Source organism: Oncorhynchus tshawytscha, linkage group LG01, assembly GCF_018296145.1.
Source record: "Oncorhynchus tshawytscha isolate Ot180627B linkage group LG01, Otsh_v2.0, whole genome shotgun sequence".
Taxonomy (NCBI): domain Eukaryota; kingdom Metazoa; phylum Chordata; class Actinopteri; order Salmoniformes; family Salmonidae; genus Oncorhynchus; species Oncorhynchus tshawytscha.
Window position 1 is genome coordinate 20,088,841 of NC_056429.1, and position 24,875 is coordinate 20,113,715.

Below are 24,875 nucleotides of genomic sequence, written 5' to 3' on the forward strand. Positions count from 1 at the left end.
CTTGTGCCAAGAAACACGAGCAGTGGAAATCTGTCCTTTAGTCTGATCAGTCCAAATTTCAGATTTTTGGTTCCAACCAACATCTTTGAGACACAGAGTATGTGAATGGATGATCGCTGCATGTGTGGTTCCCACCGTGAAGCATGGAGGAGGTGTGATGGTACTGACACTGTCTGTAATTTATTTAGAATTCAAGGCACACTTAACTAGCATGGTTACCACAGCATTCTGGAGCGATTCACCATCCCATCTGGTTTGCTCTTAGTGGGAATATAATTTGTTAATCAATCCAACACACCGCCAGGCTGTGTAAGGGCTATTTGACCAAAAAGCAGAGTGATGGAGTGCTGCATCAGACGACCTAGCCCCCACAATCACCCGACCTCATTCCACCCATCTCAATTTGGTTGAGTTGGACTGCAGAGTGAAGGAAAAGCAGCTAACAAGTGCTCAGTATATGTGGGAACTCCTTCAAGACTGTTGGAAAAGCACTCATGAAGCTGGTTGATAAAATGCCAAAAGTGTGCAAAGCAACAGGTGGCTACTTTGAAGAATCTCATAACATTTTGAATTGGTTTTCTACATGATTCCATATGTGATAGCCAAACTATGAAATGTATAAAATAGTAAAAATAAAGAAAAATCTTTGAATGAGTAGGTGTCTCCAAACTTGACTGGTACTGTATATATGTATTAAAAGGAGGACACATGGGCCAGCACACTGCAACTACTAGAACGGCCACCCAATCTACCATAGTAGCAGAGTTGACTCAGCCACCTTCCACTCCTCACCAAGCAAAGACATCCATATAAACATGTCTGACACTCCAACTAAACCAAGTAATAAAATGGTTGAGCATTGGACTAAAATAAACCATGTCCTAATAAGTTTCTCAGTCAGACACTTTCATTTTTACATGCAGATGTCTGGTACTTAGTGGAGCAGAGTGAGAAGTAATACTGTGTGGGTGGCATGTGTGCCACTACAGAATGTTATCTTGATTGAAGACCTGATTCTATTTGACACTGGGTACACACCCCCAGAGTCAGGGGGCAGTTCTTAGGTGGTGGCCGGGGTGGGAATGGGCCGGAGCAGGGGGAGAGCAGTCGTATCAGAGGGAGGTCACCTCAATTTTTTCTGTGTGCTCATTCTCTGTGGGGGAGGTATCCTTTCTGGAAGATCCTGCAGGGGAAGACATATTTAGTGTCACTGACAATACCTCCCTTCTTACTTATCTCGGGAAACCAAATACAACGTGTCCATCAATCTGTCAGGAAAGTTATTTTGAGGTCTCACCTTTCTGTGTACGGATTATGACGCAGTCTGTTTCATCCTCATCCTCCTCTGTGTCTGCCTGGAACCCATCCATCTCATGAGCCTGGAACAAAGGAGTGCTCATGAAAATCTGATACACAGTCATCTTAGCAATAGGATCTGAGCAAAAGGACTTCATATGCATAGTTTATCAGACTGTCATACCTGCTCAGGGTCGGCAGCCTTCTTCATGAACTTGGTGATAGACATGCTGCCGGCACTCTTCCTTTTGTTGGAGGAGGAGGAGGTGGTGGAGGTCTGTGGGGTGGTTGGGGAGTTGCCCTGTGAGCCTGTGGCCGCCGAGGCTTCTTCACGGGACACATGGGCCCCAGAGGTGAGGTAGTTCCACTGGCAGGGCACAGGGAGAGCCTCCTGGCTGAAGCGAGCCAGGACCTCTGTGTGTATGTACCAGCAGCAGCGTCTGTAGGCCGAGCGCTTCTCATACATGGCATTTCCCTTGATAAGGCGCTTCAGACGGATCCTAAGGCAAAAGACCATCTCAGTTAAGAAAAAAAAAAAATCAGCTTTTATATAGCATTTGCACTTGCAATAAGGCCGAGGGGGTGTGGTACAGTGCATTCGGAAAGTATTCAGACCCCTAGACTTTCCACTTTGTTGCGTTACAGCCTTGTTTTAAAATAGATTAAATTGTGTGTGTGTCCCCCCCCATCTACACACAATACCCCATAATGACAAATCAAAAACAAGTTAAGAATGTTTGGAAATTTTATTTATAAAACCCCCAGAAAGATCACATTTACATAAGTATTTAGACCCTTTACACAGTACTTTGTTGAAGGACCTTTGGCAGCAATAAAAGCCTTTAGTCTTTTGGGGTATTTGGGGAGTTTCTCCCATTCTTCTAAGCAGATCCTCTCAAGCTCTGTCATGTTGGATGGGGAGCGTCACTGCACAGCTATTTTCAGGTCTCTCCAGAGATGTTTGATCGGGCTCATTTCCGGGCTCTGGCTGAGACACCACTCAAGGACATTCAGATACTTGTCCCAAAGCCACTCCTGAGTTGTCTTGGCTATGTTCTTAGGGTCATTGTCCTGTTGGAAGGTGAACCTTCACCCCAGTCTGAGGTCCTGAGCCCTCTGGAGAAGGTTTTCATTAAGGATCTCTCTGTACTTTGCTCTGTTCATCTTTCCCTCAATCCTGACAAGTTACACAGTCCCTGCCGCTGAAAAACATCCCCACACCATGATGCTGCCACCACACTTCACCATAGGGATGGTGCCAGGTTTCCTCCAGACGTGAAGCTTGGCATTCAGGCCAAAGAGTTCAAGCTTGCTTTTATCAGACCAGAGAATCTTGTTTCTCATGGTCTGAGTGTCCTTTATGTGCCTCCAAGGGGCCTGTCATATTCCTTTTACTGAGGAATGGCTTCCGTCTGGCCCCTCTACCATAAAGGCCTGATTGGTGGAGTGCTGCAGAGATGTTTTGTCATTCTGGAAGGTTCTCCCATCTCCACAGAGGAACTCTGTTAGAGTGTCCATCGGGTTCTCAGGTCACCTCCCTAACCCAAGCCGCCCCCCCACGATTGCTCAGTTTGGCCAATCTTGGTGGTTCCAAACTTCTTCCATTTAAGAGTGATGGAGGCCACTCCATCTTGGGGACCATGTTCTTGGGGACCTTCAATGCTGCAGACATTTTTTGGTACCCTTCCCCAGATCTGTGCCTCGATAAAATCCTGTCTCAGAGCTCTACAGACAATTCCTTCAACCTCATGTCTTGGGTTTTGCTCTGACATGCACTGTCAACTGTGGGAGCTTACATAGACAGGTGTGTGCCTTTCCAAATCATGTCCAATCAATTGAATTTATCAGGTGGACTACAACCGTTGTAGAAACATCGAGGATGATCAATGGAAACAGGATGCACCCGAGCTCAATTTCAAGTCTCATAGCAAAGGGTCTGAATACTTACGTAAATAAGTATATACATTTGTCAAATATTACAAAAACCTGTTTTCGCTTTGTAATTGTGAGTTATTATGTGTAGATTGATAAGAAAGTTTTTATTTAATACATTTTAGAGTGAGGCTGTAATGTCAAGGGGTCTCAATACTTTCACAATGCACTGTATATGGCCATATACCACAGCTAAGGGCTAATCTTAAGCACAACGCAACGTGGAGTGCCTGGATACAGCCCTTAGCCGTGGTAAATTGGCCATATATCACAAACCCCAGAGGTGCCTTATTGCTATTGTAAACTGGTTACCAACATAATTAAAGAAGTAAAAAATAAATGTTGTCATACCCATGGAATACGGTCTGATATACCATGGCTGTTAGCCAAAACAGCATTCAGGGCTTGAACCACCCAGTTCATAATATGAGTTTAATAGTGACCATATATGATTTACTCATTATGTAAAATAGCTAATGTTTAGTAAATCAGGTTTAAAGTTACCTGGTGGGAATGTCTCCCGAGTTCTGGGGGCTGGAAATAGTAGAGGTCAATTTCTGGCGACAAAACTCCTGGAACTCTGTGATGATCACCTTATTGCTGTTCACATTTCCATGGAGCAGTGGCAGCAACTGGGACAGCACTGAAGATATGGTAGGGGTTATGGGAAGGTGTTTGAAAACACATTCTACATCTAGGCCTATTCATACAAAGTTTGGGCAAAAGGCTGCATCCAATATGATCATATACTTCCTCAGGCTGCTACAGAGCAACTCAGGTCAGCCATAAAGACCTGTTCACTGTTGGCACAGTAAATACTGAGTGACTCAGACGCAGCATATAAAGCTCGTCTGAAAACGATACAGATCTTTGATTGTCTCTAGTTTAGACTAGAGTCTAGTCTCCCTTGCAGTCTGGACAGCAATCAATGACTGAAGCAAGCACAAGGTAAATTACAGGGGAGCCGCGGGGCTTAGCTCCCACGAATGAGACATGAACCCTCCAAAAGGCAACAAAAGTCCAACTTTGGGGGACTAAAAAAAATAAACGATAGAGTATTACTGACGCAATGTCAATTTACTCTATTGAATTTGATGTGCTTATTTGAAGCCTGTGTGTTCATGTGTATAAAATTGCGTCGGCTGATTTTATTGCGTCGGCTGATTGCAATGAACATTGTAGTCTAGTAAATTGACCATGTGTTATGGTGACAATACCTCCCACTATTCCTGGAACAATCCTGTATGTCAAATCAAATTGTATTAGTCACATGCGCAGAATAAAACAGGTGTAGACCTTACAGTGAAATGCTTACTTACGAGCCCCTAACCAACAGTGCAGTTTCACAAAAAATATGGATAAGAATAAGTGATAAAAGTAACAAGCCATTAAAGAGCAGCAGCAAAAAATAATATATATATGGGGGGGCCGGTACAGAGTCAATGTGTGGGGGCACTGGCCAGTTGAGGTAGCATGTACATGTAGGTAGAGTTATCAAAGTAACCATGTATAGATGACAACAGAGAGTGGCAGTGGTATGCAGAGGGGAAGGGCAATGCAAATAGTATAGTCTGGGTAGCCATTTGATTAGAGGTTCAGGAGTCTTATGGCTTGGGGGTAGAAGCTGTTTAGAAGCCTCTTGGACCTAGACTTGGCACTCCAGTACCGCTTGCCGTGCGGTAGCAGAGAGAACAGTCTATGACTAGGGAGGCTGGAGTCTGACAATTTTAAGGGCTTTCCGCCTTCCTCTGACACCGCCTGGTATTTCAGCCCCTTTTCAGGTTTACTGACCCATTTACAAAAAAAAATGTAAATTTGTACCGTATTTCAGACTTCACATACATTTTTATCAGAATTGACATTCATTGCATTCCAATGAGTCTTTTTTGCGGTCAATATGATAAGATCTGGTGAGGTTAAACACTACAACTGTTGAAAGATCTGATATTCTGCACAATGCAACTGAAAAAAGACAAGACATAAGCCTGTGTCATATAGTCAACCAATCACCAATTTGGTTAAATTCTGCACGGCACAATTCCAGCTAAATTTTGTCTGAGAGGACAGTCAATTGTTTACAACAGAGAGCTACACATTTAAGTAAATAGACTAAATATTAGACAAATATATATAGTAATTTAGCAAACCTGTGTAGCTCTCCATGCTCATGTTTTATAGGCCCAAGTAATTGCATACAGACAGAGCTCATAATCATTAAGCACATTTTCTGCTACTTCACTCAATCCAGTTTTGAAAGTCTCCCTTCATAACCGTTTACATTTTCCTGATGACAAACAGGTATGTTTTCTTGGCGAAACATAACTCGATTTTTATAAAAACAACCACATTGGCATATGTGGTCTCTCTTTTCTGCAACTCCACACATGAGGCGAAATAGTTGGTGTTTGATTTAGCTCGCTCTCGATGCGGCATGAGTGCAGATAAATCGCATGTTGGTCTTGGGTGTTAAGTCCATCTCCACAATCAAAACACAGATTTTTGTGTAAATACAAGTGCATGCTTGCTAAAGTCAGTAAAGGCACAGGTCATTACAGTTTGGCTACTCAAGGAAAATCAGACAATAGTGACACTATTCAAACAACACATGGCTCAACCAAATTACTCATTTACATTATTCTGTAAGAACTCAGATAAGCATCAAAGACAAACACAGTCACAGGTTTTCCATCCAAACCATGAACTACATTTCATCCCGCTTCAGTCAGTCAATGACTCAGATGATCACTACCACTTAACGGTGGCAAGACTAAGGCTGAGGTCGAAATGGACATGAATATTGGAGAGAGCCTAGTGTTTAAGGGCGTTGGACCAGTAACCTAAAGTTTGCTGGTTCGAATCCCTGTGCCAACTACGCAAAAACAATCTACCGATGTGCCCTTGAGCAAAGCACTTAAACCTAAATGCTCCTGTAAGTCTCTCGAAATGACAACACACACAATGAACTCTGTATATCTGCATGTTCCCCCAGACATAAGAATGTACTCACGTTGCTCATCTTCTTGTAGTTTCTGTTTTAGTTTCTGTGCGTAGTCCTCTGGGGTGGTGGGCTCCGGCTTTGGCAGGGGTTCTACCAGGCACACAGCGAATTGCTGGAATAGCTCCAGAGGAGGACCATCTCCCTCCCATACACAGCCTCTCACCACCGCCTCCAGCACCTTTACCTTCTTCTTGGCCATCAGCTCGTCCCACTCCCGGGCTTTCAGCTTCTGACGAACCTTCTGCTTCTCTGGGTCGCCACCCTCCTGGAATCACGTCACAGAGATAGGAGCAATTAAGGTGAGTGCTCAACATACACTGTTCAACTGACGAGCGCGATGAACCAAGCCCCACCAACCAAACCCTCCCCTAACGACACTGGGCCAATTGTGCGCAACCCTAAGGGACTTCTGATCACGGCTGGTTGTGACACAGTCCGGGATCAAACCTGAGTCTATAATGACACCTTAGACCGCTGCGCCACTCGGGAGGCCCACTAAAGCACTAAGTACTTACATTATATCCATTATTAGTCATACCAGACCACCGGAAAAGAACAGTAAAGAAAATGAATGAGGCATGCATACAGATTGTAGGGGCAATTTAACCTACCTCTTCCTCCTCCAATGCCCCCTCGCCATCTGATAGGTAACCATGGGGTACAAAGAAACCATCCTCATCGTCATCATCATTTTCACCTCCCTCATCATTGTCCTCCTGCAAAAACAAGAGTCTGTTTAGTCAGGGATAGGCAACATTGATTGGGGTGGGGGCCGCAGTGGGTCTGCGTACCCACAAACATCCCCCCAACCTTGTGAGCAAAATATTTTAACGGCCCACCTAATTGACAGCCAAGGTATTTTTTTCTCTAGGTTTATCATCTCCTGAAATTCTACACATTTTGCCATGGGGAGGAAAAAAAGACTGCAATTTTATAACTCATTTCATGCAATTCTACTCATTTTGCAATTGGGCGGACAGACAAATTAGCAGTTTTACAGCAATTCTACACATTTTGCCATAGAGTGGAGGCAATTGTTAGCATTTCTTTTTTTTTTTACATGATAACTGATGATCAATGGACCCCACCCCGGTTGGTAAGTCGACCATGCTTACTACACATTTAGATAGCTAACTTAACAATAAATGTAAAAAAATTGCTGACATGGGCTAATTAAGTGACTGCTGACTCAAACAAATTTCAAAATTGCACCATGTGTATTCTAACTCTTAACAGTAAGTTGAGACTGACAGAGTCCGCCCCCTCCAAAAAAAGTTGCCCCTCCCTTTAGACCCTCACAACCAACAGTAACGATTCAGCTACAACAACGAGCAAATCTTGATATCAAACAGAACAGCAGAGCATCAAAAGCTGTGACAGAAGAGTATTGAAGAGAGACCTACCCCTTCACTATGTGACAGGGACTCTCCTGGCTCCTCCTCCTCCCACTCCTCATCACTGTCTACTTCATAATCCAACAGGACCTAGTGAGAACACACAAACTTTAGTCATACATAGAAACCCGTCAAACATGGAAGTCACAGTGCAACTGATATCACCCCCAGAACACATTCTTCACTCATGGCACCACTTGACAAATTGGATATGGCAGGGTTAGTGAGAGCAATATGTCAGAAACTAAGATGTAAAGAAGTGAAAGGCTTCAAGGATCATGGTCAGAGAATGAGGGAAGTCTTACCTTGTCCTGTCTGAGAGGGTAACGTGGGGAGATGTGTGGGCTCTTTTTACTCCACGTGCCCCAGTAGGCAGGCCGGTAGTTCTCACGGAACTGAAGGAGCTTCATGCGGCCGTAGCGCTGCCGGTCAGGCACACCGTCCGGTTTAGGCCCCTGAACTATCACTATACACTCCCTATGCAGAGAACAGAGAGGGCCAAAGACTATAGGAGTGTACATGCACTGAACAAAAATATAAAATCGCAACATGCAACGATTTCAAAGACTATACGGAGTAAGTCCATTTAAGGAAATCAGTCAATTGGAAAATTCATTAGGCCCTAATCTATGAATTTTACATTACTGACAATACAGATATGAATCTGTTGGTCACATCCCTTAAAAAAGGTAGGGGCGTGGATCAGAGAACCTGTCAGCAGCTGGTGTAACCACTATTTCCCTCATGCAGCGCAACACATCTCCTTTGCATAAAGTTGATCAGACTGATAGTGGCCTGTGGAATGTTGCCCCATTCCTCTTCAATGGCTGTGCGAAGTTGCTGAATATTGTCGGGAACTGGAACACGCTGTCGTACATGTCGATCCAGAGCATCCCAAACATACTCAATGGGTGATACGTCTGGTGAGTATGCAGGCCATGGAAGAACTGGGCCATTTTCAGCTTCCAGGCATTGTGTACAGATCCTTGCAACACGGGGCCGTGCATTACCATGTTGAAACATGAGGTGATGGCAGCAGATGAATGACACGACAATGGGCCTCAGGATCTAGTCACGGTATCTGTGCATTCAAATTGCCATCAATAAAATGCAATTGTGTTTGTTGTCCGTAGCTAATGCCTTCCCATACCATATAACCGCATCATGGTGCATTCTGTTCACAATGTTGACATCAGCAAACCCCTCTCCCACACGACGCCGTACACGCTTGCCTGTCATCCGCCCTGTACGATTGAAACCGGGATTAATCCGTGAAGAGCACACTTCTCCAGTGTCACAGTGGCCATTGAAGGTGAACATTTGTCCACTGAAGTCGGTTACGACGCTAAACTGCAGTCAGGTCAAGACCCTGGTGCATGCAGATGAGCATCCCTGAGACAGTTTATGACAGTTTGTGCAGAAATTCCTTGGATGTGCAAATCCACAGTTTCATCAGCTGTCCGGGTGGCTGGTCTAAAGATCCCACAGGTGACTCCCCCAAAACATCGGTGGCATTGTATTGTGTGACAAAACTGCACCCTTTAGAGTAGAGGTCGACAGATTAATTAGGGCCGACTTCAAGTTTTCATAACAATCGGTAATCGGTATTTTTGGACACCGATTTGCAGTTTTTTTTAAATATTTTTTTTACACCTTTATTTAACTAGGCAAGTCAGTTAAGAACACATTCTTAGTTTCAATGACGGCCTAGAAACGGTGGGTTAACTGCCTTGTTCAGGGGCAGAACGACAGATTTTTACCTTGTCAGCTCAGGGATTTGTTTTTGCAACCTTCCGGTTACTAGTCCAACTCTCTAACCACCTGCCTTACATTGCACTCCACGAGGAGCCTGCATGGCAGACTGCCTACCTGTTACGGGAGGGCAACAAGAAGCCAAGGTAAGTTGCTAGCTAGCATTAAACTTATCTTAACATAATCACAAGTTAAACTAGTATATCATCAACCATGTGTAGCTTTCTAGCGTGTCCTGCGTTGCATATAATCGATGCGGTGCTTGTTAATTTCTCATTGAATCACAGCCTACTTCGACAAACGGGTGATGATTTAACAAGCGCATTTGTACCTAATCATAAACATCAATGCCTTTCTTTAAAATCAATACACAAGTATATATATTTTTAAACCTGCATATTGCCTGCTAACATGAATTTCTTATAACTAGGGAAATTGTGTAATTTCTCTTGCATTCCGCGCAAGCAGTCAGGGTATATGAAGCCGTTTGGGCCGCCTGGCTCATTGCGAACTGTGTGAAGTCCATTTATTCCTAACAAAGACCGTAGTTAATTTGCAAGAATTGACATAATTATGACATAACATTGAAGGTTGTACAATGTAACAGCAATATTTAGACATTGGGATGTCGTCCGTTAGATAAAATACGGAACGGTTCCGCATTTCACTGAAAGAATAAACATTTGTTGTCGAAATGATACTTTCCGGATTCTACCATTTTAATGACCTACGGCTCGTATTTCTGTGTGTTATTATGTTATAACTAAGTCTATGATTTGATAGAGCAGTCTGACTGAACGATGGTAGGCACCAGCAGGCTCGTAAGCATTCATTCAAACAGCACTTTTGTGCGTTTTGCCAGCAGCTCTTCGCTGTGCTTCAAGCATTGAGCTGTTTATGACTTCAAGCCTATCAACTCCCGAGATTAGGCTGGTGTAACCGATGTGAAATGGCTAGCTAGTTAGCGGGGTGCGCGCTAATAGCGTTTCAAACATCACTCGCTCTGAGACTTGGAGTAGTTGTTCCCCTTGCTCTGCATGGGTAACGCTGCTTCGAGGGTGGCTGTTGTCGATGTGTTCCTGGTTCGAGCCCAGGTAGGGGCGAGGAGAGGGACGGAAGCTATACTGTTACACTGGCAATAATAAAGTGCCAAAAATAACATCCAATAGTCAAAGGTATATGAAATACAAATCGTATAGAGAGAAATAGTCCTATAATTCCTATAATAACGACAACCTAAAACCTCTTACCTTGGAATATTGAAGTCTCATGTTAAAAGGAACCACCGGCTTTCATATGTTCTCATGTTCTGAGCAAGGAACTAAAACGTTAGCTTTTTTACATGGCACATATTGCACTTTTACTTTCTTCTCCAACACTTTGTTTTTGCATTATTTAAAACAAATTGAACATGCTTCAGTGGGGGAAAAAATATATTTAGTCAGCCACCAATTGTTCCAGTTCTCCCACTTAACAAGATGAGAGGCCTGTAATTTTCATCATAGGTACACTTCAACTATGACAGACACAATGAGAAAAAAGAAAAAAATCACATTGTAGGATTTTTAATGAATTTATTTGCAAAATATGGTGGAAAATAAGTATTTGGTCACCTACAAACAAGCAAGATATCTGGCTCTCACAGACCTGTAACTTCTTCTTTAAGAGGCTCCTCTGTCCTCCACTCGTTACCTGTATTAATGGCACCTGTTTGAACGTGTTATCAGTATAAAAGACACCTGTCCACCACCTCAAACAGTCACACTCCAAACTCCACTATGGCCAAGACCAAAGAGCTGTCAAAGGACACCAGAAACAAAATTGTAGACCTGCACCAGGCTGGGAAGACTGAATCTGCAATAGGTAAGCAGCTTGGTTTGAAGAAATCAACGGTGGGAGCAATTATTAGGAAATGGAAGACATACAAGACCACTGATAATCTCCCTCGATCTGGGGCTCCACGCAAGATCTCACCCCGTGGGGTCAAAATGATCACAAGAACGGTGAGCAAAAATCCCAGAACCACACGGGGGGACCTAGTGAATGACCTGCAGAGAGCTGGGGCCAAAGTAACAAAGCCTACCATCAGTAACACACTACGCCGCCAGGGACTCAAATCCTGCAGTGCCAGACGTGTCCCCCTGCTTAAGCCAGTACATGTCCAGGCCCGTCTGAAGTTTGCTAGAGAGCATTTGGATGATCCAGAAGAAGATTGGGAGAATGTCATATGAAACCAAAATAGAACTTTTTGGTAAAACCTCAACTCGTCAGGTTTGGAGGACAAAGAATGCTGAGTTGCATCCAAAGAACACCATACCTACTGTGAAGCATGGGAGTGGAAACATCATGCTTTGGGGCTGTTTTTCTGCAAAGGGACCAGGACGACTGACCCGTGTAAAGGAAAGAATGAATGGGGCCATGTATCGTGAGATTTTGAGTGAAAACCTCCTTCCATCAGCAAGGGCATTGAAGATGAAACGTGGCTGGGTCTTTCAGCATGACAATGATCCCAAACACACCACCCGGGCAACGAAGGAGTGGCTTTGTAAGAACCATTTCAAGGTCCTAGAGTGGCCTAGCCAGTCTCCAGATCTCAACCCCATAGAAAATCTTTGGAGGGAGTTGAAAGTCCGTGTTGCCCAGCAACAGCTCCAAAACATCATTGCTCTAGAGGAGATATGCATGGAAGAATGGGCCAAAATACCAGCAACAGTGTGTGAAAACCTTGTGAAGACTTACAGAAAACATTTGACCTCTGCCATTGCCAACAAAGGGTATATAACAAAGTATTGAGATAAATTTTTGTTATTGACCAAATACTTATTTTCCACCATAATTTGCAAATAAATTCATTAAAAATCCTACAATGTGATTTTCTGGATTTCCCCCCCCCCATTTTGTCTGTCATAGTTGAAGTGTACCTATGATGAAAATTACAGGCCTCTCATATTTCTTTGTGGGAGAACTTGCACAATTGGTGGCTGACTAAATACTTTTTTGCCCCACTGTATTGAGGCTAAATTGATTTTATTAATGTATTATATTAAGTTAAAATAGGTGTTCATTCGGTATTGTTGCAATTGTCATTATTACACATACATGTTTTTATTGAATTTATTTTTTAATTGGCATCGGCTTTATTTGGGCCTCCAATAACCGGTATCGGCGTTGGAAAATCATAATCCGTCGACCTCTTATTGTCCCCAGCACAAGGTGCACCTGTGTAATGATCATGCTGTTTATTCAGCTTGTTGATATGCCTCACCCTTCATGTGGATGGATTATTTGATCTTGCTCAAACAGGGAGGTAAACACATTTGTGCACAAAATGAGAGAAATAAGGTTTTTGTGCATATATAACATTTCTGGGATATTTTTACAGCTCGTGAAGCCAACACTTTACATGTTGCCTTTATGTATTTTTTTCAATGTAGAAACAGCCTCTTTACTGTAGGAAATCGCAGATTCTTTGTAGTTTCACAAAATGTCAAGAGTTCAGCAATTCAAAGCACCTATTGTTGCCATCATGGCCACGCAACAATTGATTTTTAGGGTGTGATGGTCTCACCTCATAGAGTCTGTGCTTCTGGGCTTGGTTGGGCCTGATCTGCGGGGCTCATTTCTGGTCCAGTCCCTCAGGCCGTGCAGGCTTCCATCAGGCTTAGCCAGGTACCGGTCCAGTTCATCCAGGACTGCCTCCTCACACTGGACCCGTGTCAGCGGCGCCAGACCCATGTGCTCCTTTATCTCAAATGGAGCAAACTTTCCACAGGCAGACACAAGGGTCTGAGGTGGGAGGGAGAGAAGGAAGGAAAGTAACAGATTAAATTAACATGCCACTATTTTATGATTAAGATTATGTTTTCTTTTTCAATCCAGTCAGAGTTATCTTACCTTTGTGGCCTGCTGAGGAGTCTTCGGTTTCTGTAGGAATCTTGTTATCTCTGCTTTCTCTGCTTTGAGCCTCTGAATAGAACATTTTCAGATGTATTATCAGGTCGGTTACAATGACATGGCAATTGTCAACCGTCAAATGTCAGACATTAGACTCCAGTTTTAAAAAATAGGAACATCCCTTTTCAACTCACATCCTTCTCTTCTTTCAAACGTTTCTCCTCCTCTTTCTTTCTCTTGCCTTCAAGTTTTGCCCTGGGGGAAATTATATCACGTTTAATTCAATTGCAAGGATTATATTTGCTTTAATTTAAAAAAAACATTCAATCAAATGTTTCCAGTCAAGTCAATATAAAAGTAACAAGACATTTCAGATCTGTAGCTCTAGGTGGTTTTCGATCAAGCAACACTCACTCTTGCTTTGATTTGCGATGCTCCTCTTTCGCTCTTAATTTCTCTGCTTTTTCCTTTTCCTCTTTTTCTTTTCTCCCTCTTTTTTCACACTCTTCTTTCTCCCTTTTCTCCTTTCTTTCCCTCTCTCTCTCCTCTTTCAATTTGCGAGCCTCCTCTTTTTTCTTCTCTTTAACCACTTTAGCCTCCTCCCGCTGGCGCTCTCTCTCTTGGCGCTGGTGTAGCCTTTCCGCTTGCTCCTGCAAACTCTATGAAGAGAGGAAATATACTTATCTGAAGCTGAGTTTTTTGATGTAGATATTTAAAAAGTAATTGGGATGCAAAATTATGCCACTTAGCAGTGAAATACAGAAGCAATCACAGCTCATTATACCTTTATAGAGAGTCTTTTCACTGTTTTCTGCTCTATTTTAGGGGTGGAATGTGGCTCCTGGAAAGAGAGAAGGTAAGATAGATCACGTATTAATTTAAAAGCTTTCTGCTGTGTACATTTACACAAAGATCCCTGATGACAGACATTGAATGATTATTGAATCTGATTTGCGAGTCGGTACTCACCGTGACAGTACGATTGTTCTCCATCCTGACAGCCTCTGGGGAGCTCTCGGCCGCTGACAGAGAGCTGGTGGATGAAGGAGACAGCATGGACCCATTCCCATGACTGGACATATCAGGGTTGACTGACTCTTCCTCTATGTCAGATCCCTGTGTTGTATCTAGCTGTGAGATTGATGCAGTGTCCTCCCCTTCCTGTTCCTCCTCCCCATCCTGTTCATCCCCCACCTTGCAGTCTAATTGCCCTGTTTTGGCAGTGTGGTCTGTTTTGGTGGCCGTTACAGCACTCAGGGTTTTGCTTTGGTGGTTGTTTTTTGTGGGAGGACACAAGGCAGAAATGGGTGTGGCAGGTTGCTGTTTTAGAGGGTCATTTGAATCGAAGTCCTCAGTGAGAACAACTATTATTTTGGCAGGGGAAGTTTGGCTGCTGTGACTCATGAATCCATCCAGGGGTCCGCGGCCGTTAACCAATGCTGGTCCGTGACGCATGGGTAGCGGGGAAATTTCAGATTCATTCTCCCCATCTGAGAGCCCAGACTCTGGGCAGGGAAGGGCACAAGTTCTTTTTGGTTCACTGGTCTCTTTGAGCTCTGGGTTCAGACGCTTAAATGGAAGGCGGGCTGAGGAGAAAATACAATTTATTATCACCGATTTTCAAGTTGGACTATATCCAATTTATCTTTAAAAGTATTTGGGAAAACAATGAAAGCAAAGACACTAAATTAAAGAATTGTATTAATTGTAATATAATTTACTAAATTAGAATCTCTGAATATATTTTTTTATAGTTTGATAGCATTATGTTATGATGTATCATTCTCCTTTAGCAAAATAAAAGCATATAATTGTTTATTTTACCAGGTTAGTCTCATTGAGATTAAAAATCTATTATACAAGAGAGACCTGGCCAAAATAGCAGCACACAACATTTCAGCCACAATTACAACTTAAAACACAAAGTACTAGTTTAAAAACATACATTTCCAAGATTTTGCATCACCTTTGACCTTTTTAAACATGTTGGCTGGAGTTTTACTGTTATCTATTGCCAGGTAAAGGGAAGTTGTGACATCGGTCAAGCAGAAATCTGGCAAATAGTATATGGAGGTAATATGCATTCAAAACACCTGAGGTTCACTTACCCTGAACAAGCTTCTTATTGGCATTGCTGGGTTTGACTTTGCCATCCATACCTGTAACCAAAACAATGTGAGGGAGATAAGATAACAACAATCCCACAAGCAATCCTTCAGTCCTCAAACAGACTGTTTTGCGATACAGAAATATTTCCAGTTGCAAACAAGTTGCGTCACTTTAATTGCTGCACAACTCTGTCACAGGAAAAAAACATTATGTGCAGTACCTTCATATGTTCAAACCACACAAACAGTCACAACACTGTATGACTTAAACACTAACTGCTTTATCCCCCCCCACTCAATTGTATTCATGCTATAGGCTAGTCCTTAGTTTACTCATATGGTTAGTTTAACAAATGCATCCAGGTTATTTAAGGAATTAAATAATAAATACATGTCAGTCAATTAGGAAACGGCTAAGTTAGACTTAGCACATACTTATCAAGTAAATGGACTGCCACTTCAATTCAAATATAATGTTAAATCAAATGTGACTCGTTTCAGGAAACTGGGCATATCATCGCAAGTCACGACTTCACAGGAAAGGCATTTAAACGTTTATTGATTTTTTTATTATTATCAAAATGTGTTTTTTGGCAGAAATGCCTTCTGGAAGATTTGAACTTTAACATGCCTTAATAACAAACCTGTATGCCATCTGTAAATGCAAATAAAGTTGTTAAAGTACGGGCCTAGTTGGTTTAGCCACATAAAAAGACAGCAGCCTTCTCGCTAGCCATGATCGGCTGAGATAATGAGTGGGCCGGACATGCCGAGAGAGTTTAGGATTGGTCTGCCGTGTAGCATCTTCTGTCTATAAAATGAGCTGCTCGTTATGTGTAGATAATCCTTTCTACTGCAGTTTTTTTCCAAAAGATATAACATTAGCGATGGAGAACAGCAAATGGGCTGCTAATGCTCTCAACAACATTGCTGCCCTGAATTTATCAGGCACTATCGACAAAGGGCAAAAGTTGTGATGGACTACTTTCAGGAGGACGATCGTACCATGCTGACTCTGACTGAAAATGAATCAGACGATTAGGAAATCCCTGATTTAGGTAAAAAAACATTTTCATCAAAGACATTGTAGTCTTCTAATGACAGTGATGGGGAAGAAACGGTGATCAAGTGTTGTCACGGAAAAAGTTGAAAGAGTTTTGAAATCAGTTAAATGTTTGGTAGAATCAGAGTATGATAGAGATTAATATAATTCTGGCATTTGTTTGCAAATGCAGAGGGAGTCGTTATTAAGAGAACACAGAAGGCTGTTGTATAAAACACCCGTCTTTGGATTACATCTTCAAACTAAGGGCAACCATGGCATCTGAAACAGAGGGAGAAATATCAGATGAATCTTATGGCATTGCAGTGTGAACCAGAGTGACTTGATTATGGGCCAAGCAAGCGAGCTGTACAAACAAAACGGAAACGACACAGGACGTCTTACTTAATGAAAGGGGTTGCAGTCTGCCGTGAAGCATTCATCGATGTATATGGGTAAGAGTCTAGCTACAGTTTCAGATACTATACGTTTCAAATTGTCAGAAAGTTGTTTTCATTGTAAGTCAAAGCTTACTGTTAGCTGGCTAGCTAAAGTTAGGTGGCTGGCTTGCTAGCTAGCTAACATTAACGTTAAGTGTATGGTCTGTGTAGTAATATTATCTCAGAAAGCAATTTGCATTGCTAGTTAAAGCCTAATGTTAGTGAGTTCCCAGTCATCAGCACTATCTGCAGTGCCTCTATGGACATTCACATGACTCTCCTAACACACACACCATACATTGCTGCTACTATCTATTTTTTTTTTTTTATCCTGCTGCTCAGCCACTTTACCCCTGATTGTATACATATAACTACCTCATCTTTCAACAGTATCACTGATAATGTTGATGTTTTTGTTCATACGGTATATTATTATGTTCTTTCTCTACTGGCATTGGCCCTTTTTTCCCCTCCTTTATATTGACACTATCTTTTTTTGATATTGCTACTATGCAAGTAACCATTACACTGTACTGTTTACACCTTCTGTAGAGACCCATCCACTTAACAAGATGTGTTTGGGGGTTATAGCACTTCTTTCACATAACTCAAACTAAAGAGCTCTCCAGTAGGTTTACCAAAACATTTAAGTAACATTTTCTCAAAAAGGTGGGGTTTATCAACTTTCAAAGCATAATTACCTTCCCATTGTTTCTAATATGCAGTGTATGATATACAATTGTGTAGCTCTGAGTCTACTTTTATCCAATGTAAAAAACACAATTTCATTTTGCTACATAATACCGAATCAAGTCGGTGGATCACAAATAAAAAAAACCTAGGAGAGGATGGCACAAGTCATCGGCTAAGTAAAGCGAGGTGTTTGCTTTTCTCTCCCGCCATTCGGTGAATATAAGCCAAGTGTAAAAGCCCGGCTGTGGCTACACTCACAGCTTTAACGGTGGTGAGAACAGGGTTAGCCTCAAAGTAAAATAAACAAATTCCGTTTGTTAAAGTAACCCAAACAAGCTTATTGTTGGCATTGCTAGGTTTGATTGCCACCCATACCTGTAACCAAAACAAAGTGAGGGAGATAAGATGACAATCCCACAACCATCCCCCCTCATCACTCATAGCTAACGTTAGATGGACTTTGTTTTACAATGCACTTTTACTTTATGAGTAAATGCAGCAGTACAATGTCATTGACCATTAAATGAACCATTGTCAATGGTTCTAGCTGTCGAGCGGGCAGTGTTGTAACTCAATGTCTAACCGAAATTATATTTTCCGACTAACGTTAACTGTTATCAACAAGTGGTGAGCAAAACTACCAATACACTGTTCAATCATTTCGGTGCACATTAGCTTGATAGCTAACGTTAGTTAGCTGAAGGCCATGGGCAAGCAGCAGGCTACAAGGTTGACACCAATTCTAACTTGCTTAGTTAGCTGGCTGATGAATAGTTAACTATAAAGAATAACGTTAGCTAACTAAGTTACAGTAAAATTAGATTCATTTCAGAAAATATTGATAATATAGTTAGCTATACAAGCTAGGTGAACTTCAAGCGTACATAAACCCACATTTTACACTTCACTACATACTTGGAAATGTTGAGAGGGGTTGGCTAATAAAAACGTTAATTCGCTAACGTTAGCTATCTACTATAACAGTTAACGTTAGTGTACTGTACAGTAACTAACGTAGTAGTTAACCTTACTGTCGTGTTAACGTTAGCTAGTTATAGTAGCTAGCAAATGTATTAAGGCAGAAGTTTGTGTTGACTATGTGGCCATAGGCAAACTGAAAGATAAATAATAATTTAAAAGTATATAATTAAATTCCAAAAACATTTGAAAGGTTAAAATATAAATATCATCGCTACCTCTCCTCCGTGGAGTGGATGCTAAATGCCCGTCCACGGATGGATCTTCCGCCGCCAGCATCACCATCCGAAACTTCCTTCACTTTTGATATCCTTGTGCGGAAAACAGTGGCAATATAACAAAACCATATGATGTCGCAATATTGACAGGTCTTCCAGAGTAACACTGTTATTCTGCAAAATATTATATACAATTGACTGTGTTTTACTATTTTTTAAGACTAAGTAGCTACATGTTACTCTTTCCGCATCTCACACTCGATCCCTTTGGAACTCCTTGCTGCCTCGCGCTTGTCATCAGTCAGATTTGGCGGGAGTATGTCGCTCTCCTCAGAATACTTTGCTGATTGGCCAGAACTCTTCTTCGTCCGTGGGGTTTCACGGAGATTTGGATCCAATATTTCTGGAGCATTGTCGCCACCAACTGTATGGGGTGACAAAAGGAAACTCCATACGATTAAGTAGAGTTAACTTAACTAAAACAAAACAAAAATAACTTCACAAAAACGAACTTCCACTCCTACAAACTTCAAGAACTCCCTCCCACCAATTTGTCGTAAACAACATTAGCATGAGTAACAATAGTGGAATCTGTTTGATTTTGTTTGGCAGAATAAATCACATTATTTAGAAAGGAGTGTATTATGTAATACTCAAGATCAGGGAGGTAGCTGCCAATTACTTCACACTGGAAGAAGTTAAGCTACACTAAAGCGACCCTTAAGAAACATGTAGTTTACATAACTAAATATACTTTGAAAAAGTAGTTCACAACATCCAAACTACTTTTTGTGAAAAATGATCACACCTAAATCTGAAATGTTTATAGACTACAAATTGCGAAAACAGATCACTCTGGGCTGTGTAATTATCCTATTAAACACTATAACTATGTTTCAAGTGAGAATTAGGCAGGCCTGATGTTGAAAAGGACAGGAAATTCTCGCCAACTTAACCATATTTTATATTATTTTAGCTAAATAAGTAGTGTGTAGTTCCAATTGTTAGCTACACCACTATGTTATAACTTTTTTGCTAACTACTGAAAACACTACAAAGATTTGAATTAAGTTCAACTACCAACAAGCTAAAGCAAAATTAAATGAATTTACTAGTTGAACTACATGTAGTTCACTACTTTTCAGTGATACCCACAGAACACAATTTTCAAATGTTTACACATCTATTATCTTCTTAGCTCTTATTGTGGGACTGACTTTGGAAAATCACCACCCCAGTCAGTCAATTGTGTGTATTAGACATTCATATTGCACTCTACAGCCTGACATGGATTGTGCACCCATGAAATGGAGTATCAGCCTAATCAGTGACAGCCACAGAACATAACTATGTGGAGTTTAAACAAATATTAGGACTTTGACTGTGGGATATCACCGTTACAGTCAGCATATTGTGTGCATTGAACATAATACTGCACTGTACAGCCTGACAAGATAATTAATTGTCATAAAATAGCTGTTCTCTTGTGCGGGACAATAATCATCCCTCTCTGTAGCATAGATGGCGCTGGTATTGTAGTCACACGTCTCCTGTCTACGCCCTCTATCGTTTAAGGGATCTGTAGTTTAACAATCGAAAAATTGTATTCCAATTTGTCTTTCTGCGACCTTTGTAGAACTACCACTCCCTCAATGCATTGCTGTGGCTTCCACGGAACTTGAGTCTTAGTTGACGACGCATCCCCAAACGAGCTGGAGTAAGCGGTTTTCAGGTAGGTGCTAGAAAAACAAGAAACTACGTTAATATATTTATTTAATATTGAATCTGCTAACAACTATATGCCTGTATCAACTCATCAGCTGACCTTTCTGTGATAATTCGCTAACAAACCATCATCAAAGATTTGTATAACTATCTGTCCCATCACTTTAACGTTGCTAGCCGTTAGCTATCTAGCTAACATTACTGTAGTCAGGCATTTTATTTCACGTGGGGTCTAATGTTTTCCGAAAAACATAACTAGCTTTCTTCTGTTTTACAAAGTGGTTAAGGGTAGGCTTATCTTTTAAACGGGGGTTATCATATACAGTCATTGGTTTATCACGAGTTTACTAGAAAATGATCGGTACCTCCTAGCATACCCAGATCTCATTCATGTCAATTTTGTCATTATCTTGATATAATTTTGTTGTTGTTGATTAGATGTGAATCATACTGCAAGTTCCCATATAAATATTGTTACTTTCTCTTTGAATGTTTGAGATGTAAAGTATGCCAATTATTTGTTATGTTGCAGGAAAGGACACAGGATTTCATGATGACAGGTTTGTATCTAAATATTTTGCAATTGATGTCTTTAAGTAAACAATTCAATTATGTTCGTAATGAAACATAACATGTACCTGCAACAAGTAATGCATGCTCATGAGATCATAAGTGACACCATTTTTTAAATTAAATTAGCCATGACATACTCAGTTCAATTATTGATTGTAGACATAAGGATCAACTAATAACACTGAACACTTTCACTATTGTGCATTACCATTTTGTCATGTTCCTAAGAGTCCTAAAATGTCACCGTATTAAATTTTTTGTTGTGAAATTTCTGCACTGACATCCCATTCTCCCACATGTAATAATCTGTTTCCTGTTTTCAGAGCGGGTCAACAACTTTCCCCCACTGCCTCAGTTCCTGAGAATCAAGCCCTGCTTTTATCAGAATGTGGAGGAGGAGATCCCAGCCCCGCACCGACAGCTGGTACGCCGGGTCTACAACCTCTGGATGTGTGAGTTACACCAAAGACATTTGAGTTACATAGTCCTACTGTGGGAACTGGGCAGTAACTTCATTCCAAGCTGAGAGAATGGCCGGGTTTGAGAGTATCAAACCCGCAATGTACACTACATGGCCTAAAGTATGTGGATACCTGCTCTTCGAACATCTCATTCCAAAATCATGGGCATTAATATGGAGTTGGTCCCCCTTTTGCTGCTATAACAGCCTCCACTCTTCTGGGAAGGTTTACCACTAGATGTTGGAACATTGCTGCGGAGACTTGCTTCGATTCAGCAACAAGGCAATAGGGAGGTCAGGCACTGATGTTGGGCGATTAGGCCTGGCTCGCAGTCGGCTTTCCAATTCATCCCAAAGTTGTTAGAAGGGGTTGAGGTCAGGGCTCTGTGCAGGTTTTTCACATCAAAACACTACTCCAGACAATGCTTGGCATTGCGCATGGTGATCTTAAGCTTGTGTGTGGCTGCTTGGCCATGGAAACCCATTTCATGAAGCTCCCACTAAACCGTTATAGTGCTACATTGTGACTGACTGATCTACAAATAATAATGAGTCGTTATTTATGACGACGGGTGATTTATAGATCTTCAGTCAGTCGGCAGTTGCCAGCATTCAGTTTGATGCACTCAAGCAAGGCCAATTTTACATTTTTCTTCCTGTCTCTCTCATTCTGTAGTGTATTCAGTCACACTGTGTGTGAACGTGGTGTCATGCATAGCTTGGTGGGCAGGGGGGGGGGATGGAGCCAATTTTGGCCTTTCCCTTCTCTGGCTTCTCCTCTTCAGTCCGTGTAGCTACACCTGCTGGTTTAGACCTCTCTACAAGGCCTTCCGGTAAGGTCCATTCAACAAACATTAATGCGAACATCCATAATTTCGCACTCCAAATACCTTTTCTTAACTGACTCCATATCTCCCTTTCTCTTTCCTAGGGCTGACAGTTCTTTCAACTTCATGGCCTTCTTCTTCATCTTCTTTCTGCAGTGTGTTCTCGCTCTCATTCAGACTGTGGGCTTCTCTGGTTGGGGTGCTTGGTGAGTAGAAATATTTAATCAGTCTGGAAGGCACTGTTTATGACTGGCTGCTATCTGAATGGCTTGTCAATTATTTCACCTCAAGAATATAGAAAAATCTTCACAGCTTAGCAATAAAGATCCTGTAGATTATCAATCACCTTCATTTTACTCACTGCATTGTGTCATGCTATGATTGGTGAAAAACTCAAGTTTGTAATTCATGCCATTAACAAATACTAACCCCACTGCTCCACCACGGAGGAACCTCTAAAGTGGTTGGATCGCGACAGTGCTGTTTTTCAGAAACAACGTGGGTTCTGCTGTAGTCATGCTATTCTCGGCTCTGCTCTTCACTCTAGTGACTGTGTTAATGGGACTGATTCTCATCAGAGTGAGTCCAACAAACACACCTGAAAAATGCACAAGCACATGGAAACACACACACAAATAAGAAAAATACTCAGCCATTTTGACAATACACTCATTGTAGGCAGATAAAGAGAATAAACTAGCATGACTGGTTGGTTTGTCTGCTCTGTTCCCATCAGGTTCACAGGCTGTACCGTGGTGGAGGGGGCAGCTTTGAGCGTGCACAGGAAGAGTGGACCTCTGGACTCTGGAAGAGCGCTCCCGTGAGAGAGGCCGGCTTCAATGCTGTCACTGAAACTGGCCCAAGCCTTCCCCAATACCCTGCTGATGTGCCAAGCTACCCCGACAATGGCCCCTGGTGATACCCTAAGTGGACTCTAGATGGAGACAGCACTTTCTCCATGGCAGGCAGGCTGGATGAACACTTGTCCAGCACACCATACCAGTACAATCTCACTTTTAACAATATGAAATGCAGAGCTGGAATTTTAAGAGAATCAGCTGATTTTATTCAGCAGTACTTTAAGATTGATAGAGGCTACTATTATACTGTTTATCTTTGAGGGAAAAGCATATCATCCTTATTGTTGAAAAGATTTGATGGATATTCAAAATATGATCCATTCCATTGCACCTGTTTACATTTAGTATGTTCCACAATATGAATCTGATCCTTCAAGTAAAAAGGTATCTTCTAAAATGGTTTATGTACTGTAGCAACAATGAGACTAAGAAAATTGCTACGTCAAAGGCTTTTGCCTTATCTTTAAAATATGAGACAAAAGAAGCAAGGTGATTCCAAAGTTGTCTTTGGATTCATTTTGGCAGCCATATTCAGTGATCAATTCTTACCAATTCAAGTTATGACTGTACTCCATGAAATCAACTTAGCTTTGATGCTACTGGACATGAATGAAGGATCAGGGTTCTCCTCTTGCAGCTGGAGATATGGGAGTTTATATAGTGCACGGTTTTTATTTATTTATCACTGCACCAAGTGTTTCTGGTTTATACCTTCTTGATCTGCTTTTGCCTTGTTTCTGAAAACTAAACCCGCCTTAATCGTACGTGCATGTAGAAAATGGTTTGCCTGAATGTCGCCTTAAGTACTGCTACATGTTTCAGTGTAACTGAGCCAATGAGACATTTGCCACTGTATTGCTTGAAGACTTCTCCAAGGAATACTGTATCCTTCTCATTCAACCAGAGCCTTTTTCTCCCCTCACTCATCCTGTGTGGTGCACTGAGCTATTTTTTTGTGTGTGCCCTGTTGTGGCAGCACTCTTAATGCTGCATCACAACTCGTTCCAGACTGGAGCCTTGTTTACAATAGGTCTGGGAGAGCGGCAGCCACTGAGTATACAAATTATATATATTTCATATTCAAGTGTCCCTCTCCAGGGTAAACTGCCATGAGGTTTATGCAGATTTTTTTTTAGCTTGTCTAATGCTTGTCATACTGAGAATATATTCTTAAATGCATCAAATGTGTTGCTGCAGTGACAAACCTAAAAAATATATTTCAGACCTGACTGTGGTGTTATTCAGCTTTTTCATCGACAATTATGTTTTAGTGTATCCTTTCCAATAATATACAGTACAAAACTCCATACCCATACATGACAATGGCTGGCTGGGCCAACACAGCCCACCATATTTGTCCATCATTATATAATAGAAAAAAATGTTCCAGTGAAATAAGTGACATTACATCAGTTGCTAGAGTACCCAACACTTAAATATACCCCTTGGGCAGGTAAACCCCTTGATATTATTGTTACATGGAGGTGACAGCAGAATTCCCACCGGTCAGATTAACTAAATAATGTGTTGGAATCTAATGAGAAATGAAAACAACCTCTTGACTGGTGAAGTAATGATACAATTCCTAATAGGAATGACCAAAATGAAAGCTGTGGTTTTGACAATATGAACTGTTGATTGAGTTACGATAATGATAGCTGCCTTTAACTCAAAACATTGATCTC

The 24,875-nt window shown here is 41.6% G+C and overlaps 1 protein-coding gene and 1 pseudogene across 2 annotated transcripts; one reads left to right on the plus strand and one right to left on the minus strand.

The window, feature by feature from the left end:
* Positions 1-254: 254 nt before the first annotated feature.
* LOC112237836 lies at positions 255-19,130 on the minus strand (annotated as a pseudogene).
* A 1,225-nt stretch (positions 19,131-20,355) lies between these two features.
* On the plus strand, positions 20,356-24,419 carry LOC112238225 (secretory carrier-associated membrane protein 4). 2 transcript variants are annotated; one of them, XM_024406892.2, is made up of 7 exons: positions 20,356-20,477; positions 21,003-21,030; positions 21,367-21,495; positions 22,180-22,336; positions 22,487-22,536; positions 22,809-22,909; positions 23,067-24,419. In XM_024406892.2, the coding sequence occupies exons 2-7, from the start codon at positions 21,021-21,023 to the stop codon at positions 23,247-23,249; spliced, it is 630 nt and encodes a 209-aa protein (XP_024262660.1). In that variant the 5' UTR covers positions 20,356-20,477; positions 21,003-21,020; the 3' UTR covers positions 23,250-24,419. The 2 variants fall into 2 exon arrangements, with proteins under 2 accessions (XP_024262660.1, XP_024262591.1); XM_024406823.2 differs by having other exon boundaries at positions 20,370-20,477; positions 22,435-22,536; positions 22,792-22,909.
* Positions 24,420-24,875: the final 456 nt, after the last annotated feature.

Bases quoted from the DNA above. Each gene is read 5' to 3' on its own strand.
- LOC112238225 (XM_024406823.2), top strand. The intron at 22,537-22,791 runs GTGAGTAGAAAT...GAACCTCTAAAG, and splicing joins TTCTCTGGTTGGGGTGCTTG to TGGTTGGATCGCGACAGTGC. The intron at 22,910-23,066 runs GTGAGTCCAACA...TGTTCCCATCAG, and splicing joins TGGGACTGATTCTCATCAGA to GTTCACAGGCTGTACCGTGG.